Genomic DNA, 20,313 nt, shown 5'->3' with positions numbered 1-20,313 from the left:
TAACATTTATATTATCTTGAATTTCATAATTAACTTACTTGATCAACATGAAGAAGTCCACAGTGCATTATATTGTAGAAATGAGTTAAAAAATCCCTGTTTGGAGAAACATCTTGTCTTCGTTTCATTGTCTTACAAATAAGTTTATAAGCATGTAGCTTTCCTTGTTTGTATTTATCAGTCAGCATTGTTGCCTACAGTTTTAGAACAATATTTATTATTCATAAATAATACATTAAACACTCTTCTACACTTATGTTAACTTTTATTTCTGTTTCACAGCTTAGTGCTCAAATTTACCTTGAAGAGCCATGGTGTTAGAATTCTCAGTGGTGGAATTAAAACCGGGGGAGATGGTGAAGTTAGGTTATCTGTTGAAATACCAAGATTGTCTCTTATCTGCAATTAAAAACAAAACAGAAAGAGAATTATTTAAGGGAAATATATAAGGTGGTGTTTTTTTCTTTTTGAAAATCATACCCAAACAGGTCAGGTTGGAGAAAAGTTTCAGTTCTTTTACCTTGGCCAGATTCTGCCACAGTTCACACAGATAATCAAAAACCTGGGCATGAATTTCTGGATCCATGATGCTGTTGACATCTCCCAGAATTCCTAGCATCCTCCTCCACATCACAGTAGCAACATCTGCATGCCATCCTGTAAGTGTTCCCCCAGCCATCACACTGCAACATTCTGAGGGGAATTCACTAGTTTCTGTAATGGAAGAAAAAAAGCATAGTGAGATCTACCTCTCCAGAACTAGAAAAGTTCTGATACAACTATTAAATACACACTCATAAAACTGAATGATGGGACTTTCAGAATAAGGTATTTTTTACCCATTCAGCCACCTCAACACTGTATATGTTATGCTTTGTCTATTATAAACTCTATAGGGGAAGAATTGTCCTGTTTCTTATATTCTTTCATGAAATAACATTTAAGGTCACTGCTGGAGCTCTAATACAGATCTGATGGACCTAGTAATACCACTCCTCTTGTAAGTATTTTCTTACATTTCTTGAAGTCAATGAATCTCCAGAACCCCACCTGGCTGCTTTCAAGTAAAATTATCTTTCAACTTTATGTTTTTCCTAGTAATGCATAAAGAATGTTTTTTTTCAGAATCTACTAGGAAAGAACATTATTGCAAATCAAAGAGAAAAGTGTGACTAAACTTGTCTCTAGCTATTGTCCTTTAAAAAGGTAATTTGTATGAATGAGAGGCAACATACAGTAACTTAGCACCACAATCCTAACACCCACCTAGCTCTTTGCACACATCAGTGCTATATGAATTAACATTCTTTCTTTAGGTGGAAGATGATTTAATCTAGACTGTCCATATAAAGAAACCTTCAGTAGATTATGATGGCTCAAGTCTACTCAGGTCACGCTTAACTACCTAAACAGCCTCAAAATACTAGATAATGAGCCAGCTTGAGAGCAGCAAGCATTCAGAATCTTCTTTCCACCCCCTTAGGTGGATAATTCATTGGGATCTTCTGAAAATCTTGTAGCCCTCACAGGCATGACAAATCAAAATTAAATCTGAATTCAGCCTAATCACATAGCCTCTTCTTTTGAACTTCTGGGCCACTGTGGTAGAGACACTATTGATTTCTAGGCTGTAGATTTTGAAGGACAAAGCAAAATGATCCTTCTGTCCATCAGTAGGCTACTTAAAGAAATAGGGTCTGAAATACATAGCAGACACTCTTTTGCTTCCATGAGACCAAATGCAGGAGAAATATTCACATCACATTTACAAAGAAAATGTATCTTAGAATTTGATAGCTAAAATAGTTGATGTAATTACAAATTGGTTTAAATATGAAAGGGAAATGAACCAAACTTGCAAGGACAATTTATAAGATTATGAAATTATGTCTTATTATTTATACATTAATGATAAAACAGTCCATGGCAGGACCACATGCTAAATTAAGCTGCCACAATTCTAAGCAACTACAACAATTATAAATATGTGGACTATTAATCCACTGCCAAAAACTCCAATGAAATGTAGGTTAAAATGCAAAACATTTTTCTTTACTTTTAAAAGCAATGACTGTAATTAAATTTTTTTTGAAGTGCAGATGAAATAGCCTTGTACAGGACTGCTTACAACTCATGTGATACTAGCTACTTCACTACATTGCAAAAGAAAGAAAGGAAGAAAAGAAAGAAAGAAGGAAAAAAGGAAAGAGAAAGAAAGAAAGAGAAAGAAAGAAAGAAAGGAAAGAAAGGAAGAAAGAAAAGAAAGAAAGAAAGAAAGAAAGAAAGAAAGAAAGAGAAAGAAAGAAAGAGAAAGAAAGAAAGAAAGGATGAAAGAAAAGAAAGAAAGAAAGAAAGAAAGAAAGAAAAAGAAAGAAAGAAAGAAAGAAAGAAAGAAAGAAAGAAAGAAAGAAAGAGAAAGAAAGGAAGAAAGAAAAGAAAGAAAGAAAGAAAGAAAGAAAGAAAGAAAGAAAGAAAGAGAAAGAAAGAAAGAGAAAGAAAGAAAGAAAGGATGAAAGAAAAGAAAGAAAGAAAGAAAGAAAGAAAGAGCGAAAGAAAGAAAGAAAAAGAAAGAAAGAAAGAAAGAAAGAAAGAGAAAGAAAGAAAGAAAGAAAGAAAGAAAGAAAGAAAGAAAGAGCGAAAGAAAGAAAGAAAAAGAAAGAAAGAAAGAAAGAAAGAAAGAAAGAAAGAAGGAAAGAAAGAAAGAAAGAAAGAAAAAGAAAGAAAGAGTTTGTATTTTCTATTCCAGATATTGCCTAGGTCATCTGGCGTCTGTAAAACAGAGTGGTGGAGCTTCTCATCCAGCTGCAGATCCTTCTGCTCAATATGATCTGCATGCAGAGTGGCAGGAGAGGGTGTCTGTGATCGGGATCCAAGAGCAGATTGGATTGGAGAAGCACTTTCAGATCCTGCAAATGTAATTTTTAACAGTTACCTTAAAAGCCTTTTCTATTTTCTTGAGCTATTGAAATGTTGTCTAAATACAGTGTTAACAGAAATTAAGCTGCTTTTATGTATTAAATTGGGTCAAGAAAAGATAAAAAACAGCAAGCAGATCTCCCTGTGAGTGGTGTTCTGAAAGAAAACGACGTACATGCAGAAAAACTGAAAGATGAACATCAAAATCAGACAGGTAAGTGGACTAGCAGACCTCTATTTTAGGTCCAAATAATTCTAAATGTGGTTGTTCTGCAACACTTTCAGTGTTTTACACCAGCTAAATTTCTCATCACATTCCCTCGCCTAGATTTCTCTCTAGAAAAAGTTTAGGCAAAAATTTTCCTGGAACAAATGCTTTTGCAGGGTAACAGATGCATGCAAGTTAATTTATAAATAAAAGCTCAAATCAGTAACTGATAATCTTCAGTGTTTATCTACTAATTGAGATGAGAAAATCCATAGGATGAGAAAGTTCTGTATAGTTAGAGGGGTGTTATTTCCTTTAAAACAGGAAATCACAAGTGTCAATGACAGCGCTACAAAGGCATTTTCCTGTGATAGTCTCTGAGCAACCTCTCTAGGCAATTATGTGGTCTCCACTGTGTTATCCGTGGAGAGGGAGTAAGTAGTTGCATTTTTCTTCTGTACTATCTTATGTTTCACATCCTGCATTAGTCTAAAGATCCTTATAAGTAGCTGAGTTTAGCCAGAACAGTTACATGGCAGACAAAAAGAGAATATTCACAACAGACTTTTCTACACACCAGCACATGTTAAAACGAAAGAATTCCTATTAATTTTAATTTTTTGATAAATGCAACAGGGACACAAAAATATTATGTGTAAAGTTTGGTATTAGTGATAAAGTGAACTTTAAGGATAGCAATTGAAAAGTGAGTCTTTTAAATAGTAATTTTCCCACATTATTGTGAGAATAATTGAGGAACATTTCTCGTTTGAGAGAAGTGTTCTTTCTTATAAAGAGAACAAATTGTTTAAAGAATTTGACAGAAAATGCTGTTATCAGAATAGAAATTGCAGAAAACAATCTCTATTACATTGTTAAACTGCAAAGGTCTCTATCTCCTTTAAATGGATAAGACAGTGAAGCTTTCACTATCAATTTAAATCAACAACTCTAGGCAGGATAGAGGGACACTACTGCTTCATACACAGATTGCTGTCTCACGTGACTTTTTACTGACCACCAGTTTTCCACATGCTTACAGAGATAAACCAAATTACACCCTTCAAAGATGTTCAAAGAAGTATTTTCTTACTTCATTTCCATCCTGCTCATTAGCTGGGGACAGATGATAGTTCAAAGAAGGAGCAAGAAAGAGTGATGAGGAAGAGAGAAATTGAGAGAGAGTGGGATAGAGAGGGAAAGAAAGTGAATGAGATGGAAAGAAAGAGCAGGCAGGGAAGACAGAGCAGAGGAAGGAGGGAAAGAGATCTTCATATGATGGAAGAGAATGGACAGAAACAATTATGGAAATTTTGCAGAACTACATGACTGTCATTAAAAGATACTCCAGCATACGTGGATCTGACTTTGAGACTTTCACAGGTACAACTTGTTCTAGGACTAGTAAACAGCAGACAATGTCAACTTCATCATTTATTTAGAATATGATGTAATGCCCATATACTAAAATCAAATTATCCTTCCAAAACCCTTCAGATTTATGAAGAGTAGCTTTCTGATCAGCAGAACCACTAAAAACTTGTTTATTATAAATGTGTTTTGAGGTTGAGTTTCTGAATTGATTTGCTGGCATTTAATATAGTGAAATTCACATTGCAGCTTCCATCACGAGAGTCTGCATACATGCAATTTTCACTAGATAGCTGCCTATCTTTCATAAAACATTGAAGAAAATAACATCCTTTTTTTTTTCTTATATGTCAATTTAATAAAAATTAGATAATAGGCTGCAATATTATTGGGTGCATGGAACAGTCAGAGATAGACAAAACAAATGCACAAGCATTGTTTCCTCAGGAAATCCAGCTAAATGCATGTGACACACAAGAGCTGCCTCTCTAAAACAGTGATTCAAGCAAGAAGAGTTAAACACAGAATCGCTCAACAGAAAACTCAGTCATTAATTGCAATCTTATCAATTCAATTATAGTGCACACTTGGACAAAAATACCAAATACTAATGAAGTTATTAACATATTCAAACATACAAACAAACAGAAAAAGAACAGATCTACAGCAAGGACTTTCAACAAGCACACAGCAAATAGAAGTCAAACACAAGTCAAGCTGAACATTGTGGAACAAGCTGAACAACAATGTCCATGAAAGCTAATGGTTCTTTCAGCAGAAGGGCACTTTTAAAAAGTGAAAATTATGGCAGAGGAAGTAAAGATGTCTTTCCATATCTCTGAAAATGTAGTTTGATTTCTAACAGAGAGCAAGACACAATATGTAGGTATAAGCTTTCGTAGAAATATAGATAATAACTGCAACTTGATACTTGTTACAACTAGGGTTGTAACAGGAATGGTAGTGTATAACAGCTATGGAACAAGGAGTATGAAAATGACTATGGGCATCTTTACTTCTCATGTACAAAATCTGGTAAGACACCATTCTTTCAGATCATCCTCATAGAGAAGTATTTTCTCTTTCACACAGGAGCCCATTCAATTTTGGTTAACTGCATCACTTTCCAGTTATACAAACGCAAAGTAATGTTACATGGCCAAATAACTAACATTTTGTATGATAAAACCTCTCAGTTACACAACAGACAATGTAAAGAGATATTAAGATGTATGCATATAAAAGAATCCCAAGATACTTCAATATTATACACTAGTTTGAAGGAGCACTGTGAAAACCTTCCAAAGCAAAAACAATTTATGAGAATAAAGTATTTAACTACCAGTAATAGAAGGACATTTGTAAGAGATCTAGCATACATTATGTTGTAAGAGTCTCTCCTTGGTAATTGTATAGATTTTCTCATGAAGGGCTTAAAATACATTTAGGACCATAGATAACTAAGTCAGACAAAGGTTTTCCACTTATGTTATTTCACATATTAAATAGCAATTAAAAAATAATTGAAATAAGGAATCATCTTAAATAGAATAGCAGAAGCTGGAAGTTGCATTCTTCAGGATGGGTGAAAAATTTCAGAAATAAATACTTTTTTTAAAAAATCTACTTTACCAGTAATAGTTGCAGCTTCAGCAGACAATGGTTGCTGATTAAGACTACTTGTTTCTGAATCTATGTGGAGTGTAGTTAGACTGGCCACTTCTTGTTCCTCAGCACTTTGTTGCTGTCCTGAAATTGCATCAATGTCAGTAGAAGCTGGCGTCCCTGCCTCAGTGCCAAAGCTGAAATCTGTACGAGGAAAGCACTGTATTAACTTACAGCATAAAAATACCACTAATATGAAAAAACCCCAGAGCCCCAGGACCTCCAAACTAAACAGAAACCTTGAATGTGCATATTCTATGCTACTAGCATACTGTTGCAAAATTTAAATAAAATACAACAGCAGGAAGTATTAACTATTATGAAGATTCTCTTTCCTGTCATAAACCCTTGACTTGATGTCTACAGAAGACATTCTTGTTACATGTCTATATTCTGATTAGCTGCTTTAAGTGCATGTACATCTAAATAACACAAAATAATGGAATCATACACTAAGGAATTTATTTGTAAAATTTACAAGCTGGAAGAAATATTCAAGCTTATTGTAAAAGCACTAACTTCAAACTAAAACTTTTACAGCAAATGATACTCTAACAAATGTTATTCTCATTACTAATGAAAAAAATGCTAGGCTGACATATAGACTTTAAATGCCATGACTGTTTGCATAATGGAAACATATATAAAAATTGTAATTTCTTCCAAAAATTCTACTACGTAAATATTATTTTAATCTTGAATGATGTCATAATTCCTAGCAGCCATAATGACCCCTTTTGTTAAACAAAGGTGGGGATAAATAAAATGAATGAAAAGCATTATGTTATTAAGCAAAGCACACTAATTTTAACAAAGCACACCAATTGTATCATGATATTACACTTAATATCTTGATCATGATATTACACTTAATATCTTGATTAATCTATAGCTACACAAAGATCACTGTAAAATAACAGAAGCCTTTCTTTAAATTTTACCTAATTACTTTCAAAAGTATTAAAATAATTTCCAAAATAAATAAGGTTTAATTTTTATGTTTTGTGCAAAACAGATAGACATGCTTCACAGAGGAGACAATATTGCTTTCTAACTTCTGTTCAATTACTTTCTCCTCTTTGTGAAGTAGTACTCCAGTGTTCTTTTCTTTTGGTATAACTAAAGAAACAACAGCCTCTTGTAAGAACCTTTCTTGTTTCATTAGCTTGCTACTGATTTCAGTGGAAAATCAAAATAATTTCTCTCTACAGAAAACTGCTGGCATACAACTTTATCTGGGGGGGGTGGAAAAACAACAACAAATGAAACAAAGGAAATTTGCACTACATAAATCAAAAATGCTGTTACTTTTGGAAAAATGTACTTGCTTTCAAATTTGCGGCTCTCATACTGGAAGGCGCTGAAGGAGTCGGAGTGGCTGTCTGAGCTGATGAGGTCACTGCTGCCCGCGCTGGCGGGCGATGTCCACTCGGAAGGCACGCCTGGGTCATCCGCAGGACGCATTTGGTTCTGTTTGTTCAGTATATCAGGAAGGTCTTTAGGAACTTCCAGGCTGCCAGGGCTGCTTCCTCTTCTTGTCACATTCTAAACATTGAAGATACATAAATAATCTTAAAATCCTGGATGGCTTGTTTACATGAAATGGAAAAAGCAATCCCACATTTGGTGAAATCAAAATGTAACAAACAGTACCTAAACCAGAAATTGCCATCATTCTAAATACCAAGACTTTCCAAACTCCCCAAATGAAGAACACATGCAGTCACAGAACTTCATAAATACAAATTTTATTTGCACAGTGGATTTTTGGATGCGTATCTTAAAAGGCTAGGATTCAGAGTAGCATGGGCCACATGGTAGGTAAGACATGAGAGAGAAAAATAGTTAAAAAGTATATCACTAAGAAAACTTGTTAACCTTGGTTTCAGACACAATGGTCTATAGACAACCAAACTATAATCAGAAACATGATTTACAGAAGGAGCAAATTAATTTAATAATTCATACATTAATCTTCTTATGACTAAAACACCATTTCAGTACTGATTTGGAACACAAAAGACCACACATAACAGAAGTAAGGCATGCAGATTTGCTCATTTACAAGTAAGGTGGTGGCCTATTTGAATTCTTTCTTTAAGGCATTTTTTTCCACAGATAGATCTGTTTGCTTGAGAGGGAAGAGATAGCAAAGTAGAAATGCCATTTTATGAAATGGCTAGAAATTTGTATACATTGTGAGACTAAAGATGCCTTCCTTTCACCAGGCCCAGTCACTTCTGCATTCTTTTACTACTCTAACACTAATTTTAGGTTAACTCAGACTAACAAACTTTGCGTGATATGGTTTTAGCATTCAATAGATACAGCAATCTAAAACTAATCTTAGTAAGTTGGCAGTGTTTTAAAGAGGCATGTCTGCTGTGTGCTAAGTGAAAAGAATGAGTGGTAGTTTTGGTGGTTTCAGTGTTTACTCACACTTATCTCAGAACTTTTCTGCTACCTGAGGGAAGTATCAATACTCCTTCCTATATCTCTTCTGGAACCAGCTGTGATGATTTCTGGTTTATTAATTTTCAACTAAGTTAACCTTTTTCATAGTCTACATGTTAGCATTTTGTTGTGTAACTCAGGACTTACTAACAAGAATACTTTGTGCCAACAATCAAGTTTCATAAACATGAGTTCAATACAAAGAGAGTTCAATACATAGGGACAAACTCCATAGATCCTCTCTTGCCATTTATAAAAGGTGATGATAAATAAACAAATTTTAATAACTTTGAAGAATCTTCTTCTGTCCCTTATTATCACCAACTTCTCTCCTGACAATTTTCCATAGGAGTATGTCTTACAGGAGTGTGTCTTCAAATGACCTTGAAGACTTTAAAGAAAAAGGAACTAAACAATTTTGAAACACTATATTTAAATTGCTACCCATTCTGTTCTTAATTTGCAACTTTTTTTTTTAGTATTTTCCCTTTAGTTACTACTTAATAAGCACTTATCTCTTCAAATCAGTTGTAAGCATTCAACAGTAACCAGAAATTCTTAATTTAAAATTGATTAAAACTTCTTATGAATGCCATTCCAAATAACATGATGCTTTTGGAAAAGTGTAGGAAGAAAGCAAACAGAAAGTTGATTTGATTAGAATTGATTTACAAGAAATTATTCAACACTTGGAAGTGAAATTAAAAAAATAAAAAATAATCAATATATTTGAGTAGTTTTGTAGTCAGTTGCATTGACTATACCTGTAGGGAACAGTACTGTACTACAGCATGTTACTCAATTACATACCATGCCCAGGACTGCAAATTTATATTTAAACTAGTATTCTGAAAGTGTCTATGTACAGGCAGGCATCTTTGCAGGTTCAATTAGGGCTGTTTAATTCAATGAGACTATTCATGTGACAGTAACTTCTGCATTGCTTCAATGATGAAGATTCAATAGATATGAAAATACAAATTATATAAAATGGCAAGAATCTATGCCAAAGGCATGGAATAATTAAGCAATATTCTTAATTCTGATTCATAAAAGCCACAGAAATATTTTTAGTGAACTGATTTATCACGCCATTGACAAGTTCACACATATATGGAGACTTAAGTATGGAAATGTAGCAAGTTTAAAGGCTTACCAGTGCATTACCACTGCGGAGTCTCTCAGCTATAAATTCGTCCATGAGGTCAGGGACATTTGTATTGCTACTGCCAATATCACTATCAATAGGGTGCAGCTTTTGACTCATGTCCTCTCTATTTGCTAAAAGCAAATGAACAACCATTTATAGTAAAGAAGGCATCAAGACATTTTCAAAACAAAATGTAACAAATGAAAAAAACCTGCTAATTAAAAGAAATTTAAAAATCAAAATTGCCAAACATGCATTTTAAGAATGTCCCTCTTTTAAAGCAGATTCTACTTTGAAAATTAGTATGGCTTCTTCTTCCCACTTAGCAGGTGTTAGTTGATTTCCAATTCCACCTTTAAGAGCAGGAAGCTTATAGGTAAGCACTACTCAAAGTTGTTAATGCTTGTTTTAAGGATAAAGCATATATTCTTCCTCCGTATCACAAGTAAATTCTAAAAAAATTATGTGATTCCTTCAGGCTCCTTCTTCATTGCATTCCTAATGAAAAGCAATGTAGTGGAAAAAGTAAACTAGATTGTAATAGACACTAATGACAAATGGCAATGTGGCACTGTATACAGTTAGTATTAATAGTGCAAAGAAAATGTTATATAATAAAATTACATGCTAGCACATGGAATGAAAGTTCTAACTCTAGATGATCAATGGTTATGAACAATTAATGAAGTTCATTCTGTTATCAGTGTTATATTTTTGGATATAACTATGCTGCTCATATTTAGGTGTGGCTTTTACACCTGACTTTATGATATTAGCCTTTAAAATCTTCAAGTTATTCCAGCTCATGTTCTCTTTATGCACATTTTTCCCTCAGTGTCATCTCTCATGAGACCACGGTGCAGTTTATTTTAACAATGAGTTTCTGTTAAATGTTGGAATTTAAGTAACAGGTACTTCTAAAATTGGTGCTTCTTAAATATGTCTCTTTCAGGAGTCTACTTTCTGAAGAGCAGCAAATCATTTTTGTGAGACCCGTGACAGTACTGTTCTCAGGTGCTGTGCTTACAGACACTGCCCTCAGGTGGCATTAACATCTTGATGCAAGATGCATTGCAGAATCCTCTGTTAATCATGCCAGCATAACAATGAGAAAAAAAGAAAACCTGCATTACTGATGAAAGTTAATTTACTGTTCATTTACAGTTATGTGAACTCTAATGTATATTAGAGTTGCAGCCTTCTTTTTTGATCAGTCCACAGAGGTCTCATAGTTAGCAGGCAAAAGACTATCACAAGACCTTCACAAACATCCAAGATTCCAAGAAAAAAAGAAAGTAATGGAAGATGTTGCCAAGATTCAACTGCAGCCATTTGGATGAATGAATATAGGAAGGCCTATGACATGTTTTGAAACAGACTCAAACAAAACCTTGTGATTATGCTCAGAGAATTGTTGTAATGAAATCATTCCAGTAATAGCAGATTGCTATTTCAGACTAGTTTTTTAAAACTATCTAAAATGACCTCCAAATGTAAATTTGAGGGGCTCTTTTATGGTTTTGTTTTGGAGGAGGAAAAGGAGGAAGAGGATGAGGAGGAAGAAGAAAACACACTAAATGAACCAGAAATACAATTAGTTCAACCTAGTTGGTTGGGAGCCAGGTCCTTCTGACAAAAAAACTACACTCAGAGTGGAGTAACACATTTGGATAAAATATGCATTGCCAATCATTCAGTAGGCTTAATCTGAAGGCACTGCAATGTAGATGAAAATTCAAAAGTCTCAAGGCTTAATCCTTTATTAGGTCATTTACTGTCTCTTCCTCTTCCCTAATCTGATGATCTTCAGCAGAAAAGAGGTTCAACTAAGTATCTTGAAAAGAAAAATTAGTAATTTAAAGTATGTAAACATAACTTATGCTGGGAGAAAAATCAGCTGGCTATAGGCGCATGCATAACCAAACAGGGAAAGCAGTGATCATCCCAAAGCCTTTTGATTGCTTATCAGAGCTTGCTTCAGTTGCATTAAGCCAAACTGGTGCTGCCTTTCTCCTTTTGCGCTCTGCACACTGTTAGTGCTCACCTGCAGCTTTCCTTCCAAAATAGCCCATTACATGACTGTACAGATCCCTCAGTGGAGCCTCTGCTGGCATTCTGTTCTGCCTCTGTGGGGAAACATTTGCCTTCGGCTTCGAAAGAGCATGTACAACAGTTTTATAAACACCACCCAGGGAGCCCTGCTGTTGTGCCGACTCCTGACCTGATGCTCTAAAGACACTACGACATTGGAACTGACTAACAGCAAGACCTTCTTTCTGCAACACAGTTGCTTGAGTTTCTGTAGATTCCTTAACTTGCCTGCTGCCAGCCGAAGCAGCATTGACTGCATCTAAATGCCTATATATTCCAGGTCTAACCAGCTCTGTGGCAGCTGATGAGCTACTGCTTGCACTGGTACTGCTGTTGCTGCTACCACTACTGCTACTGCTGAAGCCACCAAGTTTACGAAGTCTTGCTTTCCAAGCAGCCTCTTTGTTCTCAAGAGGATTGTAAAACTGAACCGATTCTGTAGATGGCCTAAAAGTAACATGAACACTGTTCCTTTTTTTAGCTGTTATTTTCATGATTTTGGCCCTATGAGTTACAGTTTCAGATATACTTCTTTTAGTTGGCGCCAGTTTGCTTGTGCCTGTGATTTGAGGCATTTGAGGATCAACTTGTGCTTTAGGAAGAATTTTCTTTGCATGGACAATACGTGAGTTGGTCACTTTTTCATTAAACTGGGCACTTTTATGCTTTTCAGCTACCGGTGCTTCCACAACTAAATCTACATCAGTTTCAGTGGCTGCTTGCCTGTACAGATATCTCTTCCCTTCTTTGCTGCTAGGACTACTTGACCCATGATCAAACATGCTTTCATATTGTTTATCAATATCTAACTGTCTGGCTTTATTGAGTACTTGATTTCTTGTAAAAAAGTCTACTTGAGTAGGTGCAGTATTGCTTATAAAGCCACTTGGCTTTTGTTCTAGTTGCAGCTCTGTGTTATTGGCTCTTTCTGCAACAGTGTTGCTAGTCGTGCATTGACCAGTCTGATCTCTATTTTCTAATTCATCCAGTGGTAATCTATTGTTCCTACTTACTGATGTATCAACTTCATGAGCAGAAGCCTCATATTTATCTATCTCAAAGTTACCGCAAAGTTCTTCTTTTTCTTTAATAAGATATTCTCTCAGAGAGGAAAGGAGATCATCTTCACCTTCAAGGTCAACATATTGGCTTTGTTCAAAGGCAGTGTTTGCAAATTCTACCGGCCCTATTAAATGACAAAGATGGTCATAAATACTATCCCCAACTTCCAAGGAGGACTCTCTGCTATTTGTATCAGTGATATGGCTTTCAGTGGATCTATGCATTGAAGAGGTCTCAGTGGAATTCTGTAAGCTTGGAGCATGATGGGATGAACTGTCAATGACAGGAACTGCACCTTTGGCTCGTTCAACTGCGAATGGTTCCAGGATGTCAGAGGTGCTGCTGCTTCGTGGCAGTGGCTGTTCTTCATTTAATGCACCAAAAACTTCACTTGGAGCATCCTCACTCTGAGAAAAATGTCTGACTCGAGGTGGACGTGGAAGAATTTGAGCATCGTCAATGTCTGTAGGAAAAAAGTAGATGTAATATGCACAAAAATTTATATACAGAGACAATCTATATTTACCACTACATCCTAATGATGTGACTTTAAAAGCCAGAAAAATTCAGAACCTTGTGTTCTTAGGTATAACAAAAACACTTTTTCCAATACTAGAGTGTTAAAAACACACAGACATAATATCCAGTACAGGATGCAATATAAATGAGTTAGACCACCAGAACACAGTTTTAAATGTTAACATGCATGAGAACAAAAGTGAGGTCATGGAACATTTGGAAATACAGTTAAAGCTAGAGCTGTGCCAATAAGTTCGATAATTCAACCAATATTATTCCAGCTAGCTTGTTCAGGAAATGGTTATTGGAATACAAATTAGCTCAATAGCAGTACTCCCTTTGTGGAATTTATATCTTTAGAAAAATTGGCAACTCCAAAGAGAACAAGGATGTTTTTTGGAAAACTGGGGTTGATTGTTAAAGTGGCAAATCATTAATTAAAATATGTATATTTGTATATATATAAATTACTGAGATTTCTGAAATACTCCTATGACATGATTATAAGTAGTTTGGGATATGTAATATAGTGTACACCTAAGGACTAAAGCTTTTAAATGACAAGGAAGAGCTGGCCCTATACAAAAAATATGACTATACATAACAGACAATTTAAAGATATACCCTTTTCCCCCAGAAGAATGTTTTGTCTCTCATCTTCAAAATACGAAACTAAATACTTAATGAAGGCTTACCTCCCCCTCTTCTTCCAGTTTTACTCCGGCAAATGTAACATTTATGAGAATTACAGAATTAAGTACTCTGATACCAAAAAACATCCAGCAGCCTTACAACAGTTAACATTAGAGTAATCCCACTTTTGTTTATGAAAAGTTCATAATTTGTTATTACCATTTAAATTAGTGATTCCTCGCTTCTGCTGAGACTCTTAATATGTTAGTGTCAGTAAAAATCATAGTTAACTGTAATGAAACCTGCAGTTCCAACATGGATCACCTGGGAATTGTACAGAAGTATCTTCAGCTCATTTCACATCATCCACAAAAATAAAAAACCTTCATGCATCTCTTCAGATTTCCTACTATGTTATTTCTATAACATAGGAATACTACTGTATACTATCAAATTACCACTGTAGGCAAGACTAAATGTCCTTTGCAGACGAGTAAACTAACTGCTATCCTTTCCAGTCCTTTTATGAGATAAGCACTAAAACAGCAAGGTAAAATCAGTTAACTCCATTTTCTGTTGGTTTCTTTTTGATAGAATCCTTTATTCCCTAGATTAATCTTTTATTACCTACTACTTAAAAAGTTGTAGACATGCTTTCAAATCCAGGAATAACAGTAAATAGCTTAAATGAACACCAGCAAGAGTTATTTGCCACAATAAACAGACTTACCTTGTTGTTTTATCTAGATGATTTAACTTCAGGACTGCAATGGTGAATTTACTTAATATCAGAACAACATTTAAGCCCATTTCCCTACCCTAAATTTGATGTATTACAGCTAAAATAAAGTAACTTATGTGTGTAATAACATTTTAAAGTATTTCTATTATTACTAAATATTATATATAAATATCACTAAATATTTAAAATTATTACTTAATTTATCTATATATATTTCAGTAATATTGAATATTGATAATCTGATGTCCCCTTAAAATCTGTTTTGAGCTGCTCATACTTTTCTGAGAATGTTAGAGATGGAGCTGCATCTTCTCGTATTCTCCTTCTGAACAAAGCATATAAAACAGATGAATGAGTTATGTCTATACTTAACTAAACATGTCTTCCAAAAAGATAAAAAGTGCTATATCCATGCTCAATTTTTCAAAGAAGTTAAAAATTGAGAGTAACAGTTTGACCTCATACAAAGTTTACTGAACTGTAAAAAAGGTATTAGACAGGAAATTGAGAGATCTATACTGGAAAAAGAGAACAGACATCCAAGCTATCTCAGAAAATAAACATGAACTGAAAAATCATTGAATACAACACAATCTATTATTCCTTTTCTCTTCAGCTTTGATAAGAAACAAATTTCCCATCATTGTTCTTGTTCACCTTATTACTAACTATATGAATTAACATCCTCTGAAATTAATCACGTCTCTCTGTAGTTGGAACTGTTATTTCTAACTCCCTATTGACTTAGAGATTAACAGAGGTTATGCTAATGTAGTCTCAAGCCATTTCTTACAGCTGTAAAGAAGGGACCACAGGATTCAGTCAAAAGTATTCACAATTACATATATGAGATTAATACATGCAACTATGATACAGTGATCTCATCTTAACCCCTCAGTATGCATATTCCAAATCTATTATAAACTCAACTTCATCTGAAGCAGCAGCCTAGAAATCCCATGCTGTGCATGCATGCAGTGATCATGACCTTCTAGGATGTTAAAAATAATTGGACAGAGAATCACAATGCACACAAAGCAGCTCCACACATTGAAATAAATTCAGCTAGATTCATTTCAATGTTGATCCAGAATTAATTTTAGGTGCTCACATATTCATGACAAGCACATACAAGTACACATCTTCAAACAAACATGTGTTTGCACCAATAGAGATTTCTTTTTTGTAGAACAGGAAGAAACTGAGGAAATGAAAAATGCTATTGCGATACCAGCACTGAAAACACAGACAATATTTAAAAACCCAAATGAACTGCTCCTTCACAATCAGAGATCACCCTTACACCCAGGTGTACAGTCAGAGAACACCCAAAACTCCCAAGGAGTTTGTGTGCCAGCAGGCTGACCCTGTGTATATGACCCTGAGCACCCTTAGGAGAAACACTGCCCTGATTCCTCACATGGTACAGTAAGGAAAAGATTGTAATTGGTACATCTGGGCAACCTCACACAATCACTACTGTTCTAAATCAACCTTGCCTCTCCTTTTGCTAAGAGAAGGCAGAAAGAGAAGGCAGCTTTTCAGCATCGAGTGTGAGATAGATATGCTAAAATACAAACTCATGGAGAGACACATTCTGACAAGACAGCATGAGTGCTAATAGGAGATCCCTGCATTGGGGCAGGTTTATATTTCATAATGCAAAGACTGTTTGGGAAGTGGAGAAAAAATAACATGCTTTGCTTCTGAACTTTCAATAGTTGGGGTTTTTTTTAAGAGAACACAGGCATTCTGTGAGTTCCCGTGAATAATTACAGTCATACTGACCTTACAACGATGATTTCTTTATATTTCATCCTAATGATTACTTAATGATTTGGGAGTAAGGTTGTAAAGGCATAATATGCATCTCCCTTTCACATTAATTCTTGACTCTTTTAGTCCTAGTAGATAAGGAAAAATCTCCCACCCGTAATTAATTCGTTTTCCTAGTGCTTCTAGGAATCCTCCCTACATCTCATTGACACTTTATTTCAGGTCTTGTATCTGAAAATCCTCAAGGGTTACAGAATGAATGGTCATTTCACTAGTTATCTTGTAAATGTGTAAAACTGGATTTCCCATTATTCTGACAGGCTAAAGGAAAATTCTTTCTAGAAATATTGAAGATTTGCAACAGATATACTATATCAAATCACTTTATTAACTGAAGATCTTAAAGCATAAATAATTTCCACTTTCTAGATACTACTTGAAAAACTGCAAATATTCTGCACATGGAAATACAGCATAACCAAAACTACAAGAAGTAATTACAATCCTAGGAAAAGCATCCTTGTGGAAACCCAGGGCACCTGATTTCCACATATCATCTATAATGCTAGATGGCTGGATGTCAATATTGAATTTCTGTAATATATTTTATCAGCCTAGTGATTGTTCATTAAATTGTGTCTCACAAAGTATAATCAGGTTTTCTGCCTTACATTTGAAAATTAATATACAGTACATAAGGTAAAAGTTTGGTCATTGAACACTTTCTGTTAGACTACCTGTCCAGATTCACCAGTGGGTCTACCTTCCAATGATGAGTTTCACAGCTAAAAAGAATCTGAAGACTACTTCCAAAAACTTCATATTAGGCAGTCTATTATTCTAGAATAATTTGAAATGTCCTCTCCCTCAAGCTGTGCTGGATTGTAAAGTAATTTTGGATAACAGGGATATTAATATAATCCTGTAATATGATGAACAGCTGTCACAACTAGCAAAACATCATTCATTACCTAGAACACACTTATGATAGAAATAATTTGATTCCTTCCCAAATTACATGCTGTGCATCTGGAAACAGAAGGCTTTCAGAAAATAATATTCTTAATGTAAGAAGAAAAGGCAAGGAAAATGATAAAGCTTTATGTTTAAATAAAAAGGGAGGAAGAAAGAGAGCACAATTAAAAATGCAGAAAATTAAAAGAGCAAAGTGCACTCTGATCCAGTGGACAGTGTTTCCCTTTCTCTAATACTTCCCCATCAACACTCTAATAGCTTGCTTTTTTTCACTAGAGCTTTTTCGTTTTCTGGCAATGTTCAAGATTCTTGGGCACATCATGAAGCCGCTGCAACACTCATTTGTTTGAGAAAACATCAAAGCCAGGAAGGGCTTAGGACTTTTTCTAAGCCAGAAGTGCGAAGGTCTGTAACGTCACTTTACTTTTATAATTACATTGGTCATGCAGTTTTTGAATTGGATGAGTGTCAACATAAAGAATAATAGCAAGAGAGCCAGCAGGTCTGGGACACATTAGAAGTTATATGCAAGCCAGGACTTTTCAGAAAAGCACTTTTGCTTTGTTTTAAGAAAGGGTAATTAAGTATCAGTGATTATGTGATGAAATAATATTTCACTATGAAAGCTCATAACCCTCCTGCAGGCGTTCTTAAGGTCTTCATTAAGCACTGACTACATCCAACAAAGCTATGGCCAGGTAGGGCACATTTTCTAATAGGTTGATTATGTATCATTCCTATTAAATCTCTATCTTTTAAGTTATAATGATTTGTATCAGAAGAGATACTCTTTGCATGCATACTTTTATTATTTATTACATATAATTTGTATTTTATTAAATTTTGTTTATGGTGTCAAGAATTGTATTCAAATACTTTGTAATTGTTCATTGTGAAAGTCTGGTCTCTTTAGAGTGGGTTCGTTGAACTTTCCTGATTTTTCAATAATGTTTTCAGGCTGAATACTAAGGCATCAAGTTTTTGTTTCACAACAAGAATTTTGTGACATGTGACACATGACAAAATACGATTATGAAGATACAGTTCTTGGTGTTTCTTGGGTAACAAAGATGGGAAAAAGAGACAGAAAAGAAAAAAAATCATAAAAATATTATTGTCATAAAGTCCTTATATTTTTATGCCATTTTGACTATATATAGTCCTCCCACTGTGCTTTCACTTTTTTTTTCCACTCATTAATACAAAGGCATAACATGATTGTCAGCCTTAACACATTACAAATTTATATCTATGTAATATCTGGAAAAATTACATTATCTGAAAACATGTATTTTAAAAGTCTGTGCTAATTCTTGAATCTATTTGTTCAAAGACAAGTATCCAAAGTAAGCTACTGTCCAACTTGTAGCCAACCATCCTGCATGACCAAACAAAATGTTGACGAAAATCACAATCCTAAAAAATTGATCATTTGGAAAATAACACCAAAACATCACACTTGAGAATTCCACACTACAGATTTTTTCATGTTTTTATATAGTAATGAAAAACAAGCATACTCTAAAGGATATTATATGATACCATATTATGTTTTCATGGGAGCTAAAGTGTATCATCATGGTTGTTCACACAACATCTGTGACACTGAATTTAAAAAATTTACACAGAAAGATGTAAATGGCAAATTAAAGTAAAATTAAATTCTTCCTTTCCCTCCCTCACTCATCAAAAATAAAAATTTTAGATTAGTTGTACTCTCTGGTAGACAGATACCATATTGCTGCTTACCAATAAATTGGAAAAGCGAAAAGAATTCTCAAATTTTCTCTTTTATGATAGTCAACATTGGCACAGCACTAACTTCTAACAGTTCCAGAATGAATTGTAAAGTAGCATGGTATCTTACAAAACTCAAAATATTAATTCTTAATCTCTTCCCCTCTCCCACCATCCCCAAAGTGTTTTTACTTTGAAAAATTTAATGGTTTAGCAGAATTTGAAAGCAGAAGGTTTAAAAAAGTGATAAAGGGGGTGCAGAAATTAGCAGAGGTGGCACTACCTGAAAGCTCATCAGAAAGGGGAGTGAGAACAATATCAGGCAAGAAGGGTTTGGAAGTATGGATCAGAACAGGAGCACTTTTAGCACTGCGTATATAGGCCGATGGCAGAGCACATTCACCAATGGATCGGCTTCTCATGGCTTTAAAAAGGAAAAGAAAGAAGTGGGGAAGGAAAAAAGAAGAGTGACTATAATGAAAGGCTTGTGTCACAGAAAAAGCAGCAACAGAGAAAACAAAGATAAAAAGGAAGAAAGTTCAAAAATTAAAACATTTCAGCACGGCAGATATTGGCAGAGCTGTAAGAAAGAAAAAAATCAGTGGACACATAAGACATTTTGAATTTTCAACTTTTATGTAAAGCAGCAACAATGCCTTTATTATGACAATTACAGAGATTTTGCATTTGAAATCAAGAAGCTAATTAACACATTTTTCCCACTGCATCAGGGGTTGAAAAATCAAAGTTAAAGTTACTCCACAAGCACTCTGAATTTGATTGTTTTTAACAGAAAAAGTAACTTGTACTTCGTTTGTATTTTTCTAGCTTCCTTTGATTTTATCCTGAAAATGCATCTCTGTATTATACATATACTCATACTCTTGAACTCAAGTTCTCCAAAAGAGATTCAAAATCATAAGGAGAAAATGATCGGTTTTGTGTGGAGAAATTTGCAATAAAGCTTGCTGTAGTTCCACATTAAAAATGAAATGACTGAAGTGAAATGTTTTA

At 34.6% G+C, this 20,313-nt stretch overlaps 1 protein-coding gene across 10 annotated transcripts in view; it reads right to left on the bottom strand.

Moving 5' to 3' along the window:
- Positions 1–20,313, bottom strand: part of RALGAPA1 (Ral GTPase activating protein catalytic subunit alpha 1) — a 131,221-nt gene that overhangs the window by 72,374 nt on the left and 38,534 nt on the right. For 5 of the 10 annotated variants that reach the window (XR_002466544.3, XM_021542694.3, XM_021542697.3 and 2 more), the window contains exons 17-25: positions 19,583–19,723; positions 11,809–13,380; positions 9,771–9,895; positions 7,489–7,705; positions 6,128–6,304; positions 2,754–2,906; positions 521–714; positions 301–399; positions 39–194 (exon numbers count right to left, since the gene is read on the bottom strand). Coding sequence is in view for 9 of the 10 variants with exons in the window: in XM_021542694.3 (XP_021398369.1) it covers positions 39–194; positions 301–399; positions 521–714; positions 2,754–2,906; positions 6,128–6,304; positions 7,489–7,705; positions 9,771–9,895; positions 11,809–13,380; positions 19,583–19,723 (2,834 nt within the window). In the remaining variant the exon portion in view is untranslated. The remainder of the gene's footprint in view (positions 1–38; positions 195–300; positions 400–520; positions 715–2,753; positions 2,907–6,127; positions 6,305–7,488; positions 7,706–9,770; positions 9,896–11,808; positions 13,381–19,582; positions 19,724–20,313) is intronic. The other 5 variants (XM_021542703.3, XM_021542705.3, XM_021542706.3 and 2 more) reach the window with 3 other exon arrangements.

This window comes from Lonchura striata, chromosome 6 (assembly GCF_046129695.1).
Source record: "Lonchura striata isolate bLonStr1 chromosome 6, bLonStr1.mat, whole genome shotgun sequence".
Lineage (NCBI taxonomy): Eukaryota > Metazoa > Chordata > Aves > Passeriformes > Estrildidae > Lonchura > Lonchura striata.
The sequence above is the reverse complement of the archived record's forward strand: the minus strand, read 5'-3'. Positions and strand labels throughout refer to the sequence as shown.